General features: G+C 40.8%; 1 protein-coding gene across 1 annotated transcript in view; it reads right to left on the reverse strand.

The window, feature by feature from the left end:
* Nucleotides 1–25,419, reverse strand: part of ANO2 (anoctamin 2) — a 276,926-nt gene that overhangs the window by 82,378 nt on the left and 169,129 nt on the right. The window contains exons 16-18 of the mRNA XM_089669916.1: nt 23,607–23,718; nt 20,006–20,063; nt 19,158–19,258 (exon numbers count right to left, since the gene is read on the reverse strand). Of these exons, the coding sequence (XP_089526042.1) occupies nt 19,158–19,258; nt 20,006–20,063; nt 23,607–23,718 (271 nt within the window). The remainder of the gene's footprint in view (nt 1–19,157; nt 19,259–20,005; nt 20,064–23,606; nt 23,719–25,419) is intronic.

Here is a 25,419-nt window from a genome sequence, read left to right on the forward strand (position 1 = left end):
CCTCCTGAAGACTTCTGCGATGTATGACATTATTTGCCTAGGCACAGAAAGCAGGAAGTAACTTAAATGTAAAAATTGTTTAAAACAAGAAAATATAATATACTTTTCTATCTATTTACTAACGCTGGCAGCATAAGGATTACAAATAGCTCATGTTGATTGTGAGCGTGAAGTTCCAATTTAACAGCAGTCATATCTCACTACATGTATTTAGGTTTGGTTAAAGAGATGTAACAAAGTAGTCATGATGTCATCAGCTGGCAAGAAATTTTATGGAAAGAGAATATATACATATGTACTGTACATATAATTTTTTTTAGTTTGGCAGAAGGGGGGGGACTCGGGGGAGTGGGACATTAAAAACTAGACTAACTTAACTTTAGTAGCTAGTTTCTCAATGCTTGATTATATTCACATTACCAACACTCTCCAGCCTGGCAGCTCTTCCCAACCCCCATGTCAGTGCTGGTGTCTATCTCTTGAAAGCAGGTATTCCTCCTTGCTACTGGAGAAGTAGGGAAGTGAAGGGAAGTTACATTTTTGGGGGTGGGGGGTTTTGGCATTAAAGCAAGTTTGTTGCTTTACCTGTAGCACCACCATTATTAAAGATGGTTTGTTGATTTGCCTGTAGTGCCAGCAGCTTACTCTGTTCTTCAGCTCATGCAATTTGAAATAAAGGTGCTCTATGAAAATGTTATTTTAAAGGAACTCACTTCCAGAGGACAGGAGAAAGCAAACTCTTTTAGAATACTAACAAAGACCCAAAAGCAGGTAATTGAGAAACCCCTTTAGGGTGTATGCAAAGTCAAACCATTTTGTTTTTTAGTTTTGGACAGAGTAGGGAATAGTGAAAGTGGAACTAAATTCTCTCCGCCTAGATGGGAAAAAACACGAGCTCCGCCTGCACCACCAGCGCTTGACTGGCCACGCTGGAACTTGTGGCCTACCTGCCGGAGGCTGCATCTGAAGCCTTGATTTTTGGACCCGCCGCCGCCGCTACTTGTGGGTGCACTGGCTCCCGCTGATGGAATGGACACAGCGTTGGAAGCACCCCTGCATTCCCCCACACCTGCTCTGTGGGATGCTGAGCTTCTGGGTTGCTTCAAGTCCATGGTGTAGACGAAATTGTCCTCCGCTACTTCCAGGTTGGCAGAACATCTCTCACGAGAAATCAGGGAGCTGGAAACGCGGACGAACAATCTTGAGGATAAAATGGACGCTGCAGTCATGGTCATTGAAAGCCATGAGCAAGATCTGTGCGACCTTAAGAAATAATTGGTGGACACGCTGCTCCAGCTTGAAGATTTCGAGAACCGTTCCCGTCACGGCAACTTACGCTTACGGGATATTTCGGAAACCGTTACGAATCTCACCTCAACTGCTACTGCCCTGTTTCAGGAGCTGGCTCCCACCATTCTGAATGACCAACTCAAATTTGACCACATACACCATGGATTGGGTTCCAGACGACCGGAGGGGCCCCTGAGAAACATTTATCATCAAATTTACCTATTATCGCACTAAGGAAACCATTCTCTTGGCGGTCAGGAACAACCCAGATCTCAGTTTCCAGCTCTTCTCAAATCTCTTTCAGATCACTCTTCAGAAGCGTCGCCAGTTCACCTCAAATCTCAGAATTAAATACGCATGGGGCTTTCCATTCTGCCTCACCTTCGACTACCAAGGTCATATACACTCTGTCGCCACTCCGGAGGAGGCCCACTCTCTCCTGGAATGCCTGCGCCTCATCCCGCCGGGAGGCACTGCGCAGAGTCCGGCACATTCATCTGGATCTCAAGCGGGAGCGCTTCCTATGGGCCGCATCTGGGAGAAGGCATCCATCCAGAAGAGGGCCCTCCCTCAGACCCCTCTACGACCCAAATCCTACCTGCTCTTCCCCAGGCTGAAGTTGCGTCCAGGACTTCCTCTGTTGGGCTTCACTGTTAAATCCTTTTGACGGGACCGTGAGTTTGGCCTTTTCGGCATTCCCAATATTGATAGTGTTCTAGAATTAGGTCCTGCTCCCTTGGGGTTCCGTCCTTGAGTGGGGGGTAATTTCCTGGACTTGAGGTCTGTGACTTTTCACCACTGAAGACTGACATGGGTCCTGGCGACATTGGTTGGGTTTAGGTTGGTGGAATGGGCCGATAGTTCCTTTGGGCTCTAAGGAGGGAGGCTGGCTCAGGTGAGCCCTTATTCGGTGCTAGGATGTCAGCCTTGCTGGGGCACTGGGGTGAGGGACCATCTGAGCTGTGTTGTTTAGGCTTCGTTGTGCCCTGTAGTCATCCCCCCGGAGGGGGTTGGGCCCCAAAGCCTAGTTGGGTTTCCTATGAGAGGGTCTACATGGGTGTGACCCACTTCCCGGGGACTCGTATATCTACTAATGTGGGACTCCGTTATGTTATGTTTGTTGCCTCCTTGCCCGCTGGGGGCCTATGTTTTTGATGTATCCATTTGTAGCCATGTGTTCGGTTGTCTTCTCTTCTTTTCTGGTTTCTCAGTTTTTGTTTTACGCAGGGTTGCGGGACGCCATGGACCGACTGTCTTTGGCAGTGGAAATTGTTGGCTGACTTATGCCTTTTCTGCTGAGCAGATTCCACCGATTCCACCATGGCTTCGCCCCTTCTGAAAGTAATTCACAAAATATACAAGGCTTTAATTCACCTCAAAAGGGGTCTAAAGTTTTTCATCACCTCAAATTGCAACAAATTGGCGTGGTATGCTTGCAGGAAACTAGGTTCGCCCAGTCCTCCGCCCCACAATATCTTTCACCTCATTATCCCGTTTTGTACATGACCTCAGCTCCTGAGAAACGACGGGGTGTTCTGATCGCATTCAAACGCACTCTCCCTTTTACCTTTGTTCAGGATATAGCGGATCCCACGGGCAGGTACTTGCTCCTGCAGGGCACCCTCTGAGACCAGGAGGTCACTTTTGTCTCTTATGCTCCTAATCGCTTTCAGCACAAATTTTTCTCACATCTCTGTACGATCATTTCCTGACACTCCAAGGGCCTCCTTCTTCTTTTGGGGGATTCAAATGTTACCTTGGATTCTGCCCTAGAGAGGCGCTATGCACGGGGGGTGGCACTTCTCATGACTTAGTGCAGGAGGAACGCATGCGTTCCCTCCTGCAGTCTGTGGGAGGGAACTTCACCCAACTGAGCGCAACTTCACGTTCTACTCAAATCCTCATCACAGTTTCTGTAGCATCGACCACGTATTTATGCATGTCCAACAGCTTCCTTTAGTCAGGTGGATATCTATCTCTTCCTTGCCCTGGTCAGGCCACTATCCCCTGGTTCTACTTCTTGCACTTTCCGGGTCAACACAGCACCCTTTTCACAGGAGCATTAATGAATCTTTACTGGCCACTCAGGTCACCTGCTAGAAAACTGAATCTTTCATACAAACATATTTTACAGAGAAATCGGGATCTGTTTCTTCGGCAGTGCCCCTGTGGGAGGCACATAAAGCTATGGTGTGGGGTCACATTATACAGCTGGCTGCAGCTCGGAAGCGGGAGCGGGAGTGTCGTCTTTCAAACCTTCACTCTCTGCTAGCCTCTGCAGATGCTCATTGGAAGTTGCACCCGTCCGCGGCCCATAAACGAAGGTGAGATACCCTGGCTGCAGAATTGGACTTACTTGCATCTTCAGAGGCTGAACGGGCCTTGAGTTAGACAAAACATAAATTTTATACCTGCGCTAATAAACCAGGTCCGATGTTGGCTAGAAAACCCAATTCTGTGGGGAAACCCCACAAACTGGTTCAGTTGTGGCTCTCTGCAGGGGGCTGCACCTCCAGTCCCCAGCAGATCGTCTCGCATTTCGTGGACTTCCTTTCACACCTGTACGCCAAACCAGATCCCTTTACAGTAGGTCAGGTGGAAGCATTCTTCCACCTGAATTGTCTGAAGCTGCACGGGTAGCACTTAATGCGTGTGTAACCGTATCGGAAGTACTTCAAGCTTTCACACTTTTACGGTCCACCGCGGCCCCGGGGCCTGACGGTATTTCAGGTCTCTATTACAAGAAATTTGCAACCCTGTTGGCGTCCTTCCTGGCTGGTTATTTCAATGAATTGTGACAAGGTTCTCTACCCTCTCCAGATGCGCTTAGAGCTCATATCTCAAAATACTATCCTGCTTAAATTGTTGTATTATTTTCGCACCCTCCCAGAGCGGGTTCCTCCTCATTTCCTTTGGTTGTTTTAGTATTATGCTATTTATCTGGGCTGACAGACTCCCCAGAGTATCCAGAAATACGCTTTTTGTCCATAGACTGCAAGGAGGTCTTGGATTGCCTAATGTAGCTAAGTATTACCAGGTCAAGCCAGATTGCCCCATTGTCTATGTTGCACACTTCTTCTGATGTTCCTCTCTGGGTCCTTTTGGAACTAACCTAACTGTGCACTCATTGTGACATTAACGCTTTTATGGCTTCCCCATGCTCTACGCCTGATGACATTTTGTCCAATTTTGCTCCATGGCTTACATTTCTTGAGTTGCTTCCTGGTTTCTGGCCTAGGTCACAATGATGTCTTACATCCCAGGAGTCTTCATTGGCATTTTCTTTTCTTTCATCTGGAGGAGGAGAGGAGGGTTTTTTTTTAGCAAATCACAGCTCCTGCCTTCATGCCTGAGCTAAAGGATTCCAGGAAATAAATGTTACAATGTCCCATTGGGGATTTTTCTCTTCACATCCTGTCCAAGAGATACAACAGGAGGAGTAAGGGGAAGTCCTTACTTGGACAGTTGCCATTACAGCAGATGTTCGTTTTGGAGAACACTTGGATTTCCCTTAACTTTCTTTGCTAGGAGAGGGTTAATCTCCTTAGAAGAGACACAGACAATAAAAACATGACAGGGGTTTTATCACTTTCCCACTCCATTCAAAACTAAAAAGAATGAAAGTGTTATTTTTACACTTTAAGTAAATCTAAAAAAAACTACTAAACATTGTTTGTTTGTTTTTCAGGCTTATTCTTTTTTTTTTTTTTTTTAATAAATTATATCAATTTTTTGTTTCATTTTTTTTTTACCCAACATACTTTTTTTTAAATTGATGTCTTTTCCCCTAATAACATGCTGGATAAAGTTATGAATGGAGAAGCAGGCTTGTTATTTACTATAGTAGCATTCTTGTGTAAATGGTGTAATTAAAAAGCAGGAAAATATCATGTTCTCCTTCCAAGCCTGAACCTGCTGAGGAACCGCTGTAAGTCTGAAGCAATTACAACCTGATATGACTTGAAAAACATGTGCATTTTGCTGGGTTTAGGACTCATTGAGAACTATTTCAAGAATAGAACAAAACTGACGTAAAGTCCTCCGTATTTATTGCAGTAAAGAGCCAAGCATAATTCCACTTTTCACTTTCAATAACTTTTATTGAAATAAATTTGTAAAAGGTACAATGGTTACCGTTATGATATGTACTGATAGGGGGACAAGGTCAAAGACTTGTAAGTCAAGGGCGGTATTAAATTGCATACATAAACCATGGTAGACGATAAAACATTTGTCATGACAAAGGTACATTGATCACTTTTTAACAAAGAAATAGTGTGATTAACAAGAAAAAGTCCATACGTCTGTACCACAAAAGCAGGCATATTTGGGTGAAGTGGCGATAAATAAACTTCACTGTTCAAAAGACAAACGAGAAAATATATAGTATCAGATCTCAATTCACAGATCATCCCTGTGGGTGAGCCCACAATAAAAATAAATATTTAAGAGGGGAAGTGAAAGATAGAAAAAGGAGGAGTGGAGAGGGACATCAAGAGCGCCTGAATCCAAGCCTCAAGAGCTCAGTGTTTATAACTATGTATAGCTGACAGTTGACATAGAGGGGCGGGCATGTTGGATGCATGGAGTCTATATTTTAAGGAATTTGTCATGTGTATCTAAAAGAATACTGGGTAGCTTTTCATTGATGAAGAAAAAATCTAAGCGACTACTAACTTCCGCGAAAGGCATGAACTACTGTAGCCTTCGCTATAGTTTGTTTTAACGCCAGTAACATGTAGGTAGCCAGTTTAAATGGATATTTAGTAAGGCCCTGAGGTTTCAAATGTAGCAAGACATGCCATGGGTCCCTTGGGAAGGAACAGGATAATAAGGAATGCGGGAGTTTAAGGACTTTTGTCCAGAACCGAGAGAGCAAAGGACATGTCCACCAAATGTGGAGAGTGTCACCCGAAGTGGCGCATCCCCTGAAACAGGTACCGGGGGCAGTAGGGTAGAAATGTGCCAAGCGGACTAGATACACCTCATGAACATTTTGAAGGCTGATTCCATGGTGAGGATATTAACTGGGCAAGAAGCCAATGTGGTCCAGATTTGTGACCAGCAGCCCCTGTCTTTGGTACTTTTAAGGTTTCTGTCCCACCTGGAAACATAAGTGTTAGTATTAGGGTTTTTGAGGTTATTTAGCTGTGAAAAAAGAATGGATATGAGTTTAGGGGTCAAAGGTGTCCGATGACAAATTTGTTCAAACAATGACTATTGGGTCGTTGGGTCTTTGTCAGCAAGCACTGAAATCAACCAATGTTTAATTTGTAGGAATCAGAATAGTTCAGCGTGAGAAGCTTGGTATTTATCCTTAATTTAACCCAGGTGACAGGACAGACAGGACAACCAATGAGGAATGAGTGGACACAATGAAGACTGTGGGAGACCCACCAATGGAAGGTTCTGGGGGACTCAAAGCCTGGCAGAAAATGTGGGTTGCCCAAAAGGGGGAGAAGCAGCAGGTGGGTGGAAATTAGGACACTGGAGTATTTGGTAGAGTCCCATACTTGTAAAAAGTGGGACATTAAGGGGCTGATAATTCCACTTTTATTTCTGTGCATTTTTACATGCTAAATGCTGCAGTAGGGGTTAAAACACCCCATGCTAGCAGCATGTTGGAGAGTCTGACCACTGCTCTCACACACAATGCAGGAGCCTGGGGTTTCATCGGTACATCATGCCCCATGCATGCTGCTCCAATCAATGGCACTCTAGATCCCCTAGCAGCACTGTTGATTAGAGCAGTGTGCAGGTTGAAGTTTTGGAATGACAGAGACCCAGGCCACTAAACAGATGATATTAATATAAAAATAATGGGGGATTTTAACTACCTGGAAATTGACTGAAGTAAAGGTACTGCAGGAACAGTTAAAGGGCAAAAATGTTTAAACCTACTACAGGAAAAGTTTATGGTACAGCTCATAAAGGCCCCAACTAGGAATGATGCTCTGCTGGACCTGGTAATCTCAAACCATGCAGAGCTTATTATGAATGTCCATATAAAAGGACATCTGGGTAGCAGTGACCATAACATGATTTAATTTATTGTTAGCTGTAAACAGCAAGCACATAAAGGAAAAATAAAAATGATCAATTTTAAGAGAGCTAGTTTTCCAAGGCTGAGAGCTGCTCTCCAAGATTTAGACTGGGAAGGAATATGGCAGTAATGCACACAACACAGAAATGGGATTTCTTCAAAAAGACTGTATGTGAACGCACTGCAAAATATATTCCCATGGGCAAGTTTAAAAGGCTAAAAATCAACCCAAAGTTAAAAAAGCTATAGATAATAAGAAAGAAGCTTTTATTAAATATAAATATTATTAAATATAAAAATGAAGGAAAGCTATCATCGTTTAAACATTACAAAGAATATAACATAATATGCAAAAAGGGAAAAAAGGCAGCAAAAAGTGAAAACGAACGACAGATTGCAAAAGATAGCAGGACCAACCCCCAAAAATTCTTCAAATATATTAATAGTAAAAAGGTTCGGTCCGAGCATGTAGGCCCTGTACAAAATAATCTAGAGTGGGTGGCTGGGGACAAAGAGAAGGCAAATTTATTAAATACTTTCTTCAGCTCTGTGTATACAAAGGAACATGGGGGAGCTCTTGTCCATAATGGGCATGGTATTGACACAGCTCCAGATGATCCATATTGGATCACAATTGATATGATCCAAAAATATTTAGACAGTATAAAGGTGAATAAAGCACCTGGACCGGATGGCATACACCCACGGGTCCTTAAAGAATTGAGCTCTGTCATTTCAAAGCCATTGTTTCTAATTCACAGGTCTGCGACTAAAAAACTGTTTGATTATTTTCATCTAATTTCCATGTATTTTGGTGTGCTGAAAACAAATAAAATATTGAAAAAACTCCTAGACGTCATGATTTGCCAAAAAATGCAAAATTGTCTTCAAATTTATGAAATTTTTTAATTTGTTGGTATTTTTTTTATATTATGGGTTTTTAACCAAATTTAAAGTCCAAATTACTATTAATTAATTCACATAAGTGCATTTAAGATATAAAATGCCAAAAAAACCTTAAAGGGGTTGTCCGAGTTATGTAAAAAAAAAAAATAGCACTGTAAATCTGATGGTCAGCAATATATACGTAAGCTAAGCAAGTTTTAGGGAAAAAAATTCTATTTGCTCATTTCCCTTGTTCTCTTCTGGCCCTTTGTTGTTATTTGCAGGTAAACAATCTCTGCCCTTCCCCCCCTGAAAAGGGGGTGAATACAAGTGCTGCTCTGAGTGACATGTCTGACTACTGGGATACTGAGCAGTATGCTGTATGTGTAAGCCTCAGCCCTGAGTCTGTGCTTCTAATGGTAGAAGGGGTTAATCTTTCCTGAAGAATCCATTGGGTGGGATACCAAATACCCTTATTTTCTGTGTCTATGGGACAGTTGAGACCGACAAAATCACTGGACCAAGAAGAGTTGGCAGCAGAGGGTGCTAACAGTCGGTGAAAAAATGTCCTCCGAGAAACGTTGGTACCTTCCCATAAAGTTCTTCTACCACCTCTCCACATAAAATTGGGATTGATGAAGCAATTCGTAAAATCACTTCCAAGAGATGGAGAATACTTCAAATACTTGGTCACCAAGTTTCCAGGCCTGTCGGAGGCAAAATTGAAGGAAGGTGTGTTCGTCGGACCAGACATTAGAAGGCTTATAGTTGATCAAGAGTTTGTCAATACCATGACGGATCCTCAAAAAGAAGGGTGGATTGCATTTAAAGAAGTCGTACAGAAATTTTTAGGCAATAACAAAGATCCTCACTACAAAAAGATTGTCGGACGAATGCTGAAAGCATTTCAAGCTTTAGGTTGCCTGATGAGTTTGAAAGTGCATTTCCTCCAGTCCCACCTTGACTACTTTCCTGAAAATTTGGGAGCTGTGTGTGAGGAACAAGGTGAACGATTCCACCAAGACATTAAAGAGATGGAAAGGAGATACCAGGGAAAATGGAGCATTACAATGATGGCAGACTACTGTTGGATGCTTCAGAGAGACATTCCAGATGCTACTCACAAGCGTAAATGCACCAAGAGGAGCCTCACAGGGAAGAATTTAGTGTGTGTTGGTGAGCTCATTTCAGTTCAAAAAATGATTTTCATGAAAAATTGTAATAAAACTTTAATTTTATCAGTCTATTTCCATTTATTTTAAGGTATTGCCTTATTTAACATAGTTACCTAAATTGTCAGGAAACGTGATGTCCTATGACAAAATGGAGGTCATTTTCGGATTCAACGCACCAAAAAACATAAAGATTACGTGGAATAACCAAAACAGCTCTTGAAAAAATGTTTTTTGCAGACCTGTGTTATTAGGGACTCTTTATTGACTGGCATAATATCATTGTAATGGGTTAAGGCCAATGTTGTGCCTATATTTAAAAAGGGGTTAAAAGCTCCACCAAGTAATTAGTAAAAAGTGTTAGTTTAACTTCTATAGTTGGGAAGATACAGGAGAGTTTAATAAAAGACCACATAGATGAGTTTTTGCTGGAAAAAAATATTTTAAGCAACAGACAGCATGGATTCATGAAAGACAGAAGTTGTCAAACAAATCTGATCTCTTTTATGAGGAAGTGAGCAAAACCTTGGACAGAGGGGTGGTGGTGGATATGGTATACTTGGATTTTGCAAAAACGTTTGACACAGTTCCCCACACACAGCTAATGTGTAAGGTAAAGTCTACAGGCTTGGAAAAATCCATATGTAAATAGTTAGAAAACTGGCTAAAAGATCGTATTCAAAGAGTAGTGGTGAATGATTCATACTCTACATGGTCTAGGGTTGTCAGTGGTGTACCCCAAGGTTCAGTGTTGGGACCCTTACTTTTTAATATATTTATAAATGATATAGGGTCTGAGATTAAAAATCCCATTTCAGTCTTTGCAGATGACACCAAGCTGTGCAGTGGAATAACATCCTTACAGGATGTCTTCAACTTACAAGCTGACCTCAATGAACTGTCTAATTGGGCAACTATGTGGCAAATGAGGTTTAATGTTGATAAATGTAAGGTTCTGGACTTGGGGCTAAGAATATACATGCATCATACATACTAGGGGGGTACAATTGCGGGAATCAATGGTAGAGAAGGATCTGGGAGTTCTGGTAGATCACAAGCTTAATAATGGCATGCAATGCCAAGCTGCGGTTTCTAAAGTGAGCAAAATCCTCTCTTGTATTAAAAGAGGTATAGACTCCAGAGAGAGAGATATCATATTACCCCTGTACAAATCATTAGTAACACCTCATCTAGAATATGCAGTTCAGTTTTGGGCACCAATTCACAAAAAGAACATTGGGGAACTGGAGAAAGTACAGAGAAGGGCAACCAAACTGATAAAAGGCATGGAGGGGATCAGCTATGAGGAAAGATTAGAGGAACTGAATTTATTCTCTCTTGAGAAGAGGAGATTAAGGGGAAATATGATCAACATGTATAAATACATCAGTGGTTCATATAGTGAACTCAGAGTTATTCACCCTGAGGTCATCACAGAGGACAAGGGGGCACTCTTTATATCTGGAGGAAAAGAAATTTATTCTCCAAACACAGAAGGTTTCTTCACAGTAAGAGCTGTGAAAATGTGGAATAGACTCCCTCAAGAGTTGGTTCTGGCCAGCTCAGTGGATTGCTTTAAAAAATGCCTGGATTCTTTCTTGGATACACAGAATATAACTGGCTACTAGCATTTATAGGTAAAGTTGATCCAAGGAATATCCGATTGTCTCTTGCGGGATCAGAAAGGAATTTTTCCCCTGCAGAAGCAAATTGGATCATGCTTTGCTGGGTTTTTTGCCTTCCTTTGGATCAACTGTGGGTATAGGATTATAACTTTTTTTTTTTCAACGGTTGAATTGGATGGACTTTTGTCTTTTTTCAGCCCGACTATGTAACTATGTAACATCTGACCTCTCTCTGTCTATTATGATCATTCAAATACTTCCATTTTCTTCCCACTCTCTTGCAGAGCAGAATTACACCCAGTGGACACCAGATTTTAACCTTGAGCTAGCAAGTGGCAAGTCAAAATTACCATATTGTTCAGGTCCTAACACTAGCGGAGTAAAATAAATTGAAATAGTACATAGTTGAGTTCATTATCTGTGTTATTTATATTTATCTTGGGTTCTTCCATAATAAACTTAACATGGGTAAAGGAGTAAGCTGTAGACTGAATCATTTATGATACAAATGTTCCCTGCTTTGCGCTGAGGAATTTAAATTTCCCTTACAAAATATATACCCATATTGTCCAATTCAAAAAACAGTGGGGAGAGAACATCAAAGAGCTTTAGGACTACAAGCGACTGAAAGTTTACAGCATCCAAATTAAATGGTAGTGAATGAAGCACTCAACTTGCCCAAGATTAATGTAATGGGATAATTACACACAGAGAAAGAGACACTTTTTGCCAGCCGGCTCAGATTTGTGTACTTTTCAGAAATCTGGTGTTTATATGACACTTGTAAAAGCCACAGCATTCTGTATAAATATGGAAATTATAGGTTCTAATGTTTAGCGTGCATTAATTGTCTCCCTTTGGCTCTGGTATTATTCAACATTAGTATTACTGACATATGTTTACTTGGAAGAGGCCCTTAAGTCCCTCATTAAATATGGACGGTAACTCTAGGTGGTGAAACGGCAGCAATATGTTGAAAATCATGAAGAACCAGTCACAGCTGGGCATGTGAATCCAAATGTTTGATGTTAAAGCAGAAGCTCTAAAGCTCACATGTGGGCAAATGTTTTCCACTCTCAAATACTCCTGCCTAACTTGCTTGCATCTATTCACAAATTTATTCTAAAAATACTCTATCCAAAGCCAGTTTTTACTCACTAGAGTCCACTATCATGTGCTCCTCCAAGGAACCTCTTTTGGGAGTAAAGATTGGTGATGTAGTGCAGAAATCTAGGCCCACCTCTGAGCAGCCTTGGTTCCTTAACCATTCCTCATCATCCTGTAATTGTGCCACTGCTGGAGCCTTCAGGATTCTGTGAGAACCCCACTGATGTACAGCCAATAGGATGTCACCAGGCAGTGATGTGGGCACCCAAAGAAAGACCCTCCAATATGCAGTCCAGGAGAAAGGAGACTCTTGACCCTAGATTCAGTTAAGTATTTCACCCAATTATTTCAGTTTTTCATTACAGGGCAATTAACTAAAGGTTGGTGAGAGCTGCTGTTCTTGACTGTACAGCAGGGAGATGGCCACACTGCATTGCTTACCTGCAGTAAAAAAAGGTCAGCCACAGGGCTGTATCAACCAGGACTGTATCAAAGGGATGTTGTATGACAGGTGGAAGATTGGAAGGACAAAATTACATATTCTTTTGGCAGGTATAACAGGTTCCCATATACTGTATGTCTTTCAAGGGTGTATTGAGCTGTTAGTCTGGAATTTAGCTTGAAAGTGCTTATCAGGTCAAAAAAACCAACAACATATTAATCTCCCCAATACTGACTCAGCTGTACCAAATTCTCTTGAAGTGTTGTCAGTCTTGTCTTACTTCTCCCCTGCTGTACTCCAGATCACTTCCCTTCTGTTACATTGATGAGGAGGATTGTATAACAAAACAATTATTTACTACTACCACACATTCTGAACCTTTAGGTTTACCCTCTTGGGCTATCTCAACCACCAGCAACAAGGCAGGACTCCTTAACCTCAAATAGATTTTGCTCATTTTCTTTTGCAGCTCAATGTTCAATAAAACTTGACCCATTTATGGCAAACATAAAGGGAATTGTACTATATTTTCAGGAATCTCACTAAATTGTTGTTATGTTTACCTGTTCTATGTATTTAAATTGGTATTGCATACAAATAGTGGCAGGTCTCTGCCACCCAAAGCAAGGATGCCAAAAAGTCTCTTCCTCCCCCAAACTCTTTAATTCAAAGCTATGAACAATAAGGCAATTTGAGAAATGCAGAATGCACAGGAAGAATATGGCTCTCCATGACAACAGAGCTCTGTGACAATCGGGCTCTGCAATGTTTATCAGGAGCACACAGAGATCCTGACACAGAGCGGTAGGATGTCACACTTACAGCAGAGCAGAGTGCCATTGGTTATGCAGAGGGAGTCCAACTCTCCCTGAGTAATCTCCACGAACCCCTCGTGTATTGTATTGTTTCTGTCTTGTCTCATATTCTGTCCCCCTTGCTATTGTACAGTGCTGAGCAAACCCTTTGGCGCTATATAAATACTGTATAATATTAATAATAACTGTTTGACAAATCAGTCCTGCAAAGTGCAGGCAGATGCAGAGGCAATTCCCACAGCACAATGCTTTCAAGGCAGTTTCCCTTTCTGCCCTTGCCCACCCTGCATACAAATACTTGCAGACTGCAGTTGCATAATAGTCAGCACCCTCTGCAAAGCAACTAGTGATATTACCACACAGAACATTTGTTGTTTCATTTTGTCTGAGCTCAGAGAGGAACAGTAAAACACAATCACTATGCAACACTACTAAGCAGGAAGACAATGTACCATGTGTCTAAGTAAATAAAAAATAGTCATGTTTAACAGGAAGGTGCCTTTAAACTGTTACTAAACCCAGGACCCTGCATTCACTATATCTGGTCTCCCACAGTACACAGAACATGGAAATGCAATTATTTTAGTAAATAAAAACTGCTGAATACTTTTTCTCATCAGCAGTTAGAGCAGTCTTGTGACTTCTATCAGTGTTCAGCAGAGCACTAGTTAAAGCTTATAGGAGGAGTTTCTTTTCTGCTCTATGAGAATGCAGAACCCTGACATTTGTCTGGACAGTGCTGATTGGCCCTGTGCTGATCGCACGCACTCTCCCAAGAAAAAAAACCTCTCTAGCAACACACAACAAACTGAGCATGTGCAGAGTGTCTTCACACGATATGTCTTATCTGGAGATAAGAGGGGGACAATGGAAGAAGGAGAGGACCAGAAAAGTCAGACTCAAACAGCATTTTTACAAAATGCAGAGGATTAACCCCTTGGTTTCCACAGTTAGTATAACAGACTGATTTACTGTTGTGGGTTTAGTAACACTTTAAATAAAGCATTCTGTGTCTTTTAAATTGCCATTAATAGAAAGGATACATTATGTTCTGGACCAGAGAATCCTAAGCCGACAAATCACACAGATGGGAATATAAATGCTTGTTATAATGATGTATCGGTATCAAGGACCCAAGGGCTGAAAATGTTTGAAATCCCAAAGGCTTTGCTATTGACTTATCAAAGCTTATAGTCCAATGATTACAATTTGAAGAATGCTTTGTATTAGCCAAAGCCTCAGGTCCACTTTTCATGACTTGCCTAAATCCTTCCTTTGGTTCACTAATCACTTTCTAGGAAGTAATCCTAACAGCTTAATTGTTCATCTATGGAGAGAATTTATTCAACATAACTGTAGATTTGAGAGCGAGCCAGTCCTGTCTATACCATTGTGCCCATTCAAATCAATATGCATAGTGTATGTACAGTACAGGAACCTACTCTAGCAGATATTGTAGAAGTTGAACTTCAGGCAAACAGCAAGATACTTAGACAAATTACATATATGGAAATAGTTTTACCTGTCAAATGTTTTGAATTTTGGTCCATTAAATGTTCTGCCACTTCACAGCACACTCACCAGATTATAATTAGTTCTTGAAAAAACAAGAACAAAATCCCAAGATGTCCTATTTGGTGCATCACTCTCTGGTGTCTCCCGAATGCTGGCTTCAATTTATTTTATATTATGTTACATTATTGTATGAAAGCTTGTGCCCTCCAGAGTTCCAAAAAGTGGAAGCTACATTACCAGAAGTCCCACTCTAGGTGTATCATCATCCTCCTGAGGAAATCGTGATTTGCTGATGAAATGTATAGGGAAGGACTTCAGGTGATTCTGCTTATTGGAACACACACTAGAGGGCACAGCAGTGTTTCCAGATGTGCACATGAGATTACATACTATATTGTAAGTGTAATATATTTAATAAACATTTTTACAATATGAGAGGCTCTTCCCCGCTTTCTTTCTGGGTATGTCTGGCATCTCTAAATGACAAATGAGGACATAAAGTGAAGCCAGCATTTGGGAGACACCGGAAAGGGATCCACAGACACACAGCATGGCTCGTCCGTAGACACACACAGAATGGCTTGGTTCCACCCATTGCTCTCGGCTCAAAGGAGCCAATGACTCCTGCTGCTGTATCTGAGCCTTTGAGAGGGAAGAGAGAGAACCAGTTCTGCTGCAGGCAGTAACAATATTGGGTTTATACAGAACTCAGGTAAATATTTAGTTAGGTGGCTCAGGGGAACAGCTAGTGGAAGGCTTTTTTTACCTTAATGTAGGTAATGCATTAAGGTAAAAAAAACCTTTTGATTTTAGAACCACTTTAATGTATCTCCTAGGCTGACACTAGCACTAGTGTTCCCCCTAAAAATCCATTATTACTTTGTGAATGCCAACAATATTACTACAGACCAGTGTCAGTCCCTATACTAGGAGCTATCCTACACTAGGAATAACTGATTAAAAGGGCTTTGCCTGTCTTCCATTGCCTTTCCTTTATATGCGCTATTTGTTTTTTATAACCACGTGGATATATAACAACATATTAAATGAGTTCCTTTGTAACCACAATGGAATGCAAGAGTCACGGTGCTGCTTTCGAAAACTGACATCACACAAGAGTAGCACGATTATTGCCCAGTGATTTCAGCTCCTAATAGGACTGCCAGAGATTTAGTCTGTATATTTGATGTCTGGCAACTGTGCAAAACCCTATAAACAAACCAAAGGCGAGCAATGCTGTAGAAGACCGTGGACTGGATCCTGCAATGTCACCCTCGCCACCTGTTTTGCCTTACGCCCCATAAAACTGTCTCTGTTATAATTTCTAGCATAGCTCGGGTCAAAAAGCACTTTAAAACAGCAAACCAAATATTGTGCAGTAAGATAAAGACGATTCTGTTTGCTTGAATGCTTGTATCGCTAGTCATAATTGTATAAAGACATTCCATTTGTGATTCATTTAATCGCTAAATCTCCCTTTCTTCGTCTTTAATCTAAGGGTTTTGAAAACATCTACGACGCGTTGTGTACAGAATGTTAATCCACGAATATGTATACAAAAGTGAAGTGAAACTTCTGAATCATACATAAATAAACAGTACAAGTTAGATTTAGATATTGTAAAAGGAAGATTACTGGGTTGGGTGAAAGTGCAAGGATGCTGTTGAGTCAGTAAAATCTATATTAAGTGTATGTAAAAGCATAAAAACCCACAAAAAAACAAAAAATAACTTATGTAGTACATTTCTGCAATACATGCATACATCCTCAAATTTTTTTCTCTTTGCAAATGCTCCAAGTACAGAGAAGTGCCTCTCGATCTGCCGGAAATCCAGTAAGCTTTTAACTTCCTGTAATGAGTTGACAACACTGTCTCTGCAGCACTGAAATCCCAAGCAGTGTTGTCAGCTCTGTGTAGTTCTCCTTGGTGGACTACAAAAAATGAAGACAGGAAGGTGTGTATTGTAGTCCTGCTAAGGTTGGACTATTTCTGTCATCAGACCTATATAATATACTCAAGTGCTCTCTGAAGAACCTTCTCTGAAGGGAAACTCATCTTGTTCCCTAATTCTCTTTTCTCACCTCTCCTCTAAAGAAACATATTTGATCTGTGATAAACACATCCCACAATCACTCACCTATACTTACATCTGAGGTTGCTTCTGAATCACTTACTCAGTGCAGGCCTTTTTTGTCATTCTTAAAACCTAATATGAGTAATATAAGTGAATTGGTATACCCAAGTGGGAATTCAACTTGGAGCCTTTCCCAGTATACGTTCACCCTTCTTTGGGCCTACACCTATGCAAATATTGACTTTCAGAAAGTCAGTATTTGTTTAGGAACAACTGCAGGCTTTAGCAGGAATGTACATTTGACTTTACACCCAGGGCAGGTACAGTCTGGCACCTTATGGTTTCTAATACTCACCCCTAAGCATTTTTGAAATGTTTTGATACAGGTTTACTTTAAGTTTGATTGAGAGTGTTGTTCTTAGAAACTCAGCAGAAGGAAGATGAAGCTGAAGTGAGCAAACTGGAGTGTTTGACTGAGCAAAGCAATTTATTAGCATTAGCGGTCAACACCATTGTAGGTAGGACACAGAAAAGCTTACTCTTACTTAGAGCCAGCTAAGAGTGGAGGGAACTCAAGGAATTAAAGATAATGTATGTCTGTCCCCTGGGTTCCAGGGCCCTTTTGGAACGGATGGTTCTCTTTAATTCACACGGTATGCTTGGACAACAGATTCTGACTGCCTTAGGATGGGAATAAGAGGGAGGTGTGAAGTATGAATTTGAGGCTGTATCTCTGGTAAAGATTGTCCGGTGATCCAGTTTTATATTATGTCTACTGGAGGATAACTTGGTATGCTATTTTAGGGCATGCTGCTAGCAGAAAACTGTATTGTTTGTTAAAGAAACTTCAGTAAAGGTTGAAAAAAAAAGATAGTCCAGTGACGGCCTGTCCAGATAAGCAGTTGTAGTATGTTTAACAAGCCAGGTAGAACTGCCTCATAGGAAACATATGATAGTAGTAGCACATGATAGTAGTACGTGACCCAACTAAGCTTGGGAAAGTTTACTTTCAGCTACAGAGCTACTTAAAAGCTGGCTATGAGACTAAAGTGAACAGCATAAATTATATCTGAATTCCACATATGTCTCAAGAACAATTGGCTGAAGATCACTGATCTTGGACAACAGATTATGACTGCCTTAGGACCAATTTAAAGTATAAAAAACAAACAAAAAATGGTAGAAAAATGTTATTAAATATACAGTATATACCTTAACTCTGTCTTTGTTGATGTGATCTTGCTTATCATTTTCCAGCAAGATGCCAGGGAATGCTGAATATACTATATCTCTTGGCTCCTGCATTGTGATGAGGTGTCATTCTTGAAATGTTGTGTACTTTCCCCAGGATTGAGCTGAAAGGATGGTGACATCACCCCACACAGTGCAGAAACTGGGGGAAAGGTAGGTATGTGTATTCATTTTATTTCCCTATTGATCTTTTTTTTTACACCAGTCATTTTTGATTCATGACAAGCCTTGCATTTTACTGCAAGGTCTGCTTTAAAGCAATTTACAGCCTTCAAAACTGCCCTTAAGTGTACCAAAAATCTATTTCTCAGTATGTTTGACATCCTATCTCACTGTATACACTTTCCTCAAGCAAATATTTTTTGCGAAGCTGTTGTCTTACCTAAAGATCCTTCCATTAACAACTCATCCTGTTGCAGACTGACAACACTAAGCTAATGGCTGCCATGTGTGCTCTTGCAGTCGGCTGTTGGACAGGTCTCTCATGTATGAGCAGCTCAAGAACCATCTGAAGAAGCTTGCATGGCAGGCTGCCAGTACTAATAGTAATTGCAAGGCAGTGGCTTAGCTTTATCAGCCTGAAACTGCAAATGCAGTTACTGGCAGGATTTCCACCAAAAAAACCTTTAAAATAGATTCACAAAAACAATTACTTAAAACATAAATAGCAAATATATACTATAAAAATAGAAGGATTTACTTCACTGTAATTCATGTTTCCTATTGTCTCCAATGAATTTGCCAAATTTGCAAATTTCACTGAAATGCAAAGATTTTTGCCCAAATTGAAAACTCTTAATTTCACTCTTCACTTTTCCACTGGTATATTTCTTAATATGTGAAGTTTTAAGATTATGTTAATGGATGATAACCTTACTGTTGTTTTCTGTTTTGATACACAAGCTAAAAGAATATTGTACAGTTTTAGGGTACTCACGGTATTGCAATCTCAAACAAGTTGTTCTGTATCAGTTGTTTCCCCAACATGATGATACTGAGCTGAATGCAAAGCTCCATCAGACATCCTCCTGGAGCACACTACAAGCAAAAACAAATCATGAAATTAAATGGGTATCATTCTTTACTTGTCTATGCTTCCATTAAGTTTAGTGACAGCATGAGGTGGTTTTGCCTGGAGAGGGGCCAGTAAGTTCAACTCAAATAGAATATTTGGAGTACCTACTACTAAAAGTGGGCAGAGATGAGTGATGAGGTCCAGCAGATTTGGCACTTCACTAAATTTGTAACATCACTCAGTATCTGCATGCAAAATGTGATTCTTTCCATTAATGGGGCTAATGAAAGTCATTTGAGCAGTGTTTAAATCTGAAGTTAGGCAGGTAAACAGACAGATAAAATACCAACCAAAGAAACTGTATTTCTGTCCATCCATCCGCTGGGATTTCCCCAGTCTCCTCACACAGGAGATCTAGGGGGATCTCACCACTTATTGTACATATAGGAAACATAGTGGTGTCCTATCTGCACCTATAGCCTTCTGATTGGACAGTGAAAGAGTAGTAGCAGAATGATGAGAACGTCACTCTGCACACTATGCTTTCTACTCCTATCAATATAATCCTTGTCAACACATTTGCATGCAGGACATCTGATTTGATCCAGTTCTGGACATCCCTTTCTCAGTCTCTGTGCTGCAAGATGCTGAGAGCAATTCAAATTCAGGTATAAAAGCTATAAACTGGTAATTATATATACTTTTGTGTATTTTATATCTGCCTGGAGTTCAACTCTAAATGTAAGATATGCATTAGCTGTGTAACTTACCTCTTCCACTCTGTAATCATTGAAAATGTAGTTGTAGCTGCCAGGTCTTCCAACAAACCTAGTTAAAAAGGGGATAAAATGTTGTTAGACAAATGCTGTTAAATATTGCTGAGTTTCCCAGTTTATAGGATTTTTCAGTTACTAAGGATTCTACGGCTATTTTGGAAAGGATGGTATTAATAACTTGACTTACATACAGTCCAAATTAGTAGTCAGTTCTGCTGTCCCTGAACAGAATGCCCATTTTGTTTATGGAACAGTGCAGGGTGTTGATGCAGTTCACCATTTCTAGGTCCATACACCACAGTAAACTGCTAGCTGGGTAAGGTGACCATTGAGGGTTCTAGAAGTACTAAGCATGAATGGCCAAACTGTCTACAAAGCTATGTCCTCCAGCTGCAAGATGTCTTGTGTGGCTATGGCATCAGTTTTTGTGTGTTTTACTAAAGCTAGCCAGTTGACAAGACACAAGATAGGTGACCTGGGGTGGGAGGACAAGAAGAATCATATCCTAGAGTAAGTAAGTACCAGATGGATAAGCAGATCCAGCATATCTGGGATGTTACTAAATTATCAACTTATTATAAATGTGAGCATTTTTTTGTAGTATACTATTGTGCTTCAGCAAGAGTTAAAGTACCCTGCACAATACAGGGAGCAGCGGTCTGGGTCTCCATCGGTCTGACATGTTCCCTACCCAGTGCTCCAGTCAAAAGTGCTCATAATCTCTGAGGAGCTCTGTGCTCAGTAGTGGTCCAGATCTCCAGCATGATGCCAGCTGTGCTGCAGCACAATAGTATGGTAAAAAAATGAAAAAGCACTTGTTACTTGTTTCACTAGCCTGTAAGTCCTGCTTATATTCCTATGAAGAATCCACTTGATGCTATTTTTGTTGCCTATATTCTCTAAAAGTTAATTTTGATATCACTTTTACTGCCTCGTGATGTTTGGAGACTCATTAAAAAGCTAAACTTTCTGCCTCTTGAACCCAGGTGGAAATATGCAGCCTGTTTTTCTTTGTTGGGATACTGGACACTGGGGAAGACCAGCTAGGGGGCAAACATCTATGGCAGTCCCTCCATCAAAATGCACTCCATCAAATTAAAATTCAAACCAAAAAGTACCATAGCCCATAACTCAATTTAAAGAAAATACATTAAGCAACAATATATTTTAATAAACAGTAGTGTGGGTTTTGAGCCTTATTAACAATGGTGAGTATTGAAACTGACAGCTGCAAATCCTTAGAACCTGCAGTGGGAAAGGTAGAAAACCATGTGATTCATTCCAGTTACCAGCAGGGGGATGGAACAGAAAATTAATTCAACCCAGGAAAACTAGTCCCTGCAGGGTCATATATCATCACTAGACCACTTCTACTACAATACTTCACATTAATGGATGACCATTGACAATGTAGAACTATAAAATGTGCTGTTTTCCCAGCCTTGTGCTTCTTCTGTCCTATATGAGCCCAATCCATTTCTTAACCAGATCTATGAATTAGATATATCAATTTTATTTTGTGTAGGAATGTTTAATACAGTACCAAATGTGACCATCAAAAAAACCCCAAATAAAACAATGGAACTAGTCAGTAAAAACTATACAAGTGTTGGAAACAGTATTAACGGTGGAGAAAACACAATAAAAGGTAATGTTGCTTGCAACAAACATACTGGCTGGCTTTCCTAAAGGCAAATAGATTGTGAACTTTGCAAGTGCAGTTGCACTCTTTTTTTTAGTAAATGTAAATATGGCAAAGCTTCACTTTGTAAAGAATACCCAATCAAGTGCAAGGAAAATAAAAAAAGCACTTTTGCTTGCACAATTGGATGATGGAAATCAATAGAGCTTTACCCCATTTACTAAGCTTTGGGGAAAATTAGTGTGACTGCTCTTTACAAGTGCACAGTCTATTTTGCATTTAGTAAATCAACCGCACTGTATAGTCTATATTATTCACTTGCCGCCCGCCCGCAGTACTTGCACAGCAGACAGGTGGCATGTACAGACAAAGCAACGTACCAGTACATCACTCTGACTGTATTAACACAGGAAAGGGGGGGGGGCGCTGCTCGCCTGCTTGGGTGCACAGTGCTCTCCCCTGACCGGTGTGTCACCGATCACATGATCACAATGCTAGCAAAGCTGTTATGAATCAATCTGATTCATAACAGCTTTGCTTCTCTTCCTAGGGAACTGTGACTGTCCCACAGCTCCCCCATGATACATGAGCCAATCAAAGCACCCTGTACCATGCGATTAGATGTAGCCAATCACTAGTATTTTGAACTGTCATTAACTTAACCCATTCATGAGAGTTCAAAGCGAGCATTGTATTGCACGAGCAATAATCTTTATTGCTCCTGTAAAGCAAAGTGTAAAAAAAAAAATTCATCACCCTCGCATAGTAGTACAATGTTACTATGGTAACATTGAGCTACTCTGATGAAAGTATTTTTCCCCCCCTCCCGCCACCTTTCACGGCTTTCTTGGGCTCTCTCATTCCACCGGGGAACCTGAGAATGCAGCCAGCACTTTCACCGGCTGACTATAGAGCTGATCCAAGAAAGGAATGGCGCCAATCATCTTTATGGTCAAAGAAACCGGTAGCAACCAGCATTTCATCGTTTTGGTCTTGCCAGATATAAACAGCGCCATTTTTAAATAGGGAAAGCATCTGATCACACCAGAGAGGGCAGAGGAGAGATCTAGAGTCTAATAGATCCCAGATTTCTCAGAAAAGAGTACCTGTCACTAACTATTGCAATCACATTGGATATTTGCATACATATTACATTTCCCGTGACAACAATAAAAGTGATACAAAAATAAATAGTAGGGACAGTGTAAAAATAAAAAAAGCAAAATAAATCATTTAGAAAAACCCTGCACCCCTACACTAGCATAACCCCCCCTCCCCCTCCCATGCTTGGCGAACGCCAGCGTCTGTTCCATGTTGGTATGACAAAGATTGCACCGCGCATGTGAGGTATAACCCCGAATGTCAGATTGAGAGCAGTAATTCTAGCACTAGACCTCCTGTGTAAAGTGGTAACCTGTAAAGGCTTTCAAAGTTTCGCCTATGGATATTTAGATTGTACGTTTGTCATTGTTGCACAGGCGTGCACATGTTTGGTATCTATTTACTTGGTGTAACATCATCTTTTATACCTTATCAAACAATATGGCAATATATTCTGTTTTTGTGCATTAAAATTCAAAAAAGTGTAGTTTTGCCAAAACATTTCCGTGTGAAAAAAATTGCTGCAGAAATACTGTGTGACATAAAAAAATTGCAACACTCACTGTTTTATTCTCTAGGGCCTCTGCTTTAAAAATATATATATTATGTTTGGGGGGTTCAAAGTAAATTTTCTTTTTTTTGTAAACAAAAAGTGTCAGAAAAGGCTTGGTCTTCAAGTAGCTAGAAGAGTGGGTGATGTGTTGCATAAGCTTTCAATGTTGGCCCTGAAATGGTGGGTAGATCTCAATAACATGTGCATTTCTTTACAGTTCATTTGGAAAGATAGATTAGATTTGTATTTAGCTGTTTGGTTGGATTTGCACTTTAAAAAATACTGAAATGGATAATTACCTTCCTTTGAAAAAGGCAACATAGAAAATTGAGGCATAGGAGTTTACAAACTTCAGGAGAAATGCTTTGAGAATTAACCGTTCTTCAAAGGTTTTTTCTGTTTTTGGTATCTCTGGCAAAAGCACAGAAATGATTTTTGTTAGTGAAAGCCTGGACATATTGCAACAAAGCTGAAGTAAAACAACAGTATACAGTAAAATGCCACTTTACCTTACCTGTATACCATCCACTACCAATGCTTCCTACATTTCCTGCACTACCAAGCCACTCAAGTTGGACAAATGGGGTGGTGGATAGCGGAGGCACACAAAAAATGAAAACTGCATTGGTAACTAAGGACCACTTTAAATGATGTCCTTAATTCTTCTGCTCAATAGAGCTAAAACCCATATGCACACTGTTTTTCTTCTAAGACAATGATTTAACCAGTTTAAAAAATGCAATACACTAACTCACAGTTATTGCCACTGGTTGTAACTTTTACCCAGAGTATAAGGATATACTTGCTAGAAATCAGAAATGTTGATTGGTATGAAGGTATACATTCATATACAACATATCCACTCCAGATACTATTTTACAGTTAATGCCACTTATATAGTATCATTTCAATATTCATCTTAGATTGCCACAAACATAAGTTGACCATCTTTTTTTATTGTGATTGGTGAATTGACCATATTAGACAAGCAAATAGGTCAATGCATTAAAGTGACTTGTCACCAACTTAAAAAAACAGCTAAATGCACAGAAAAAATAAATATTTAACCTCTTCACACTGACAGTATGCAAATATTCGACATTTCGGTGGCTGGGCCTTAACGCCGAGCGGCCACATATTTGCATACCATATGTAAAGAAACATGTGCTGTGAGCGTGTGCCCAGCACATGTGTCGGCGTCCCACGGAAAGGTCCCAATCTCTCCTTGTGATCAGGACCTTTCCAATCATGTGACTGCCGTGACAGCCAATCATGGTAGTCACATGACCCTAAACCCCGCCCCGCCTCCCGGCATCAGAAACCCCTTAAGGGGCCAGGAAGTGGAAACGTGAAGGGGTTAAATACTTACTTGCAGTGTTTTTCCTTTCCATAAATATTTTTTTATTAACTCGCAATGTACCTTTGAACCTGCTAGTCTAGTCGATTCCCTAGCACTTCTTCCTTACTCCTGCCATGTCATCAGTGCCGGAAAAAGCTCATCCAGTGCTCAGAGCAAAGATGACAAACTGTGCACACCTTCCCCATCCAATATGTGAGGAAGAGGAGGAAGGGGACGAGAAGTATTGGGTGAGAGATCTTCTGTCAGTAACATTGGGCTGCCCAACCCCATTTACTTCTCCAGAAGCACAGGACCCAAGAAAGTCTAGACAGCTTACCTAATCGCCGCTGTCATCTGTATACATTGAATCTGGCAGAGGACAGTTTCCACTACTTGCTTTCTTCTGCTGTGCACTGCAATAGTTGTCATCAGACTGATCAGCAGAGGAAAAATTAATCTGTTGGTTTCTGTGTTTACAAATGACAGCAGCAATAGGGTGAACTGTAAGGTTTTGTGCTGGTTCTGTGCTGACGGGGTCTGTGTGGGTACTGGCAGCACATGCCCCCCCATCATCCCCACATGTGCCCAAAGCAACTGTACCTTCTCCACCCCCGTCCCCCACCTCCCTTGCCCCTGCTATGTATGTCATAGCTCTCTCCTCTTCTGGGAGTGTATAATTACTCTGTGCTGGCCCAGCTTCCCCCTACCTCTCTACATAAACTTTGTTTGTAGCAGCTAGTAGAGGATTGCTACAAAGTGTCCCTTAAGTGACA

This window comes from Staurois parvus, unplaced genomic scaffold, assembly GCF_062004578.1.
Source record: "Staurois parvus isolate SC_StPar_1 unplaced genomic scaffold, SC_StPar_1.0 ptg000010l, whole genome shotgun sequence".
Lineage (NCBI taxonomy): Eukaryota > Metazoa > Chordata > Amphibia > Anura > Ranidae > Staurois > Staurois parvus.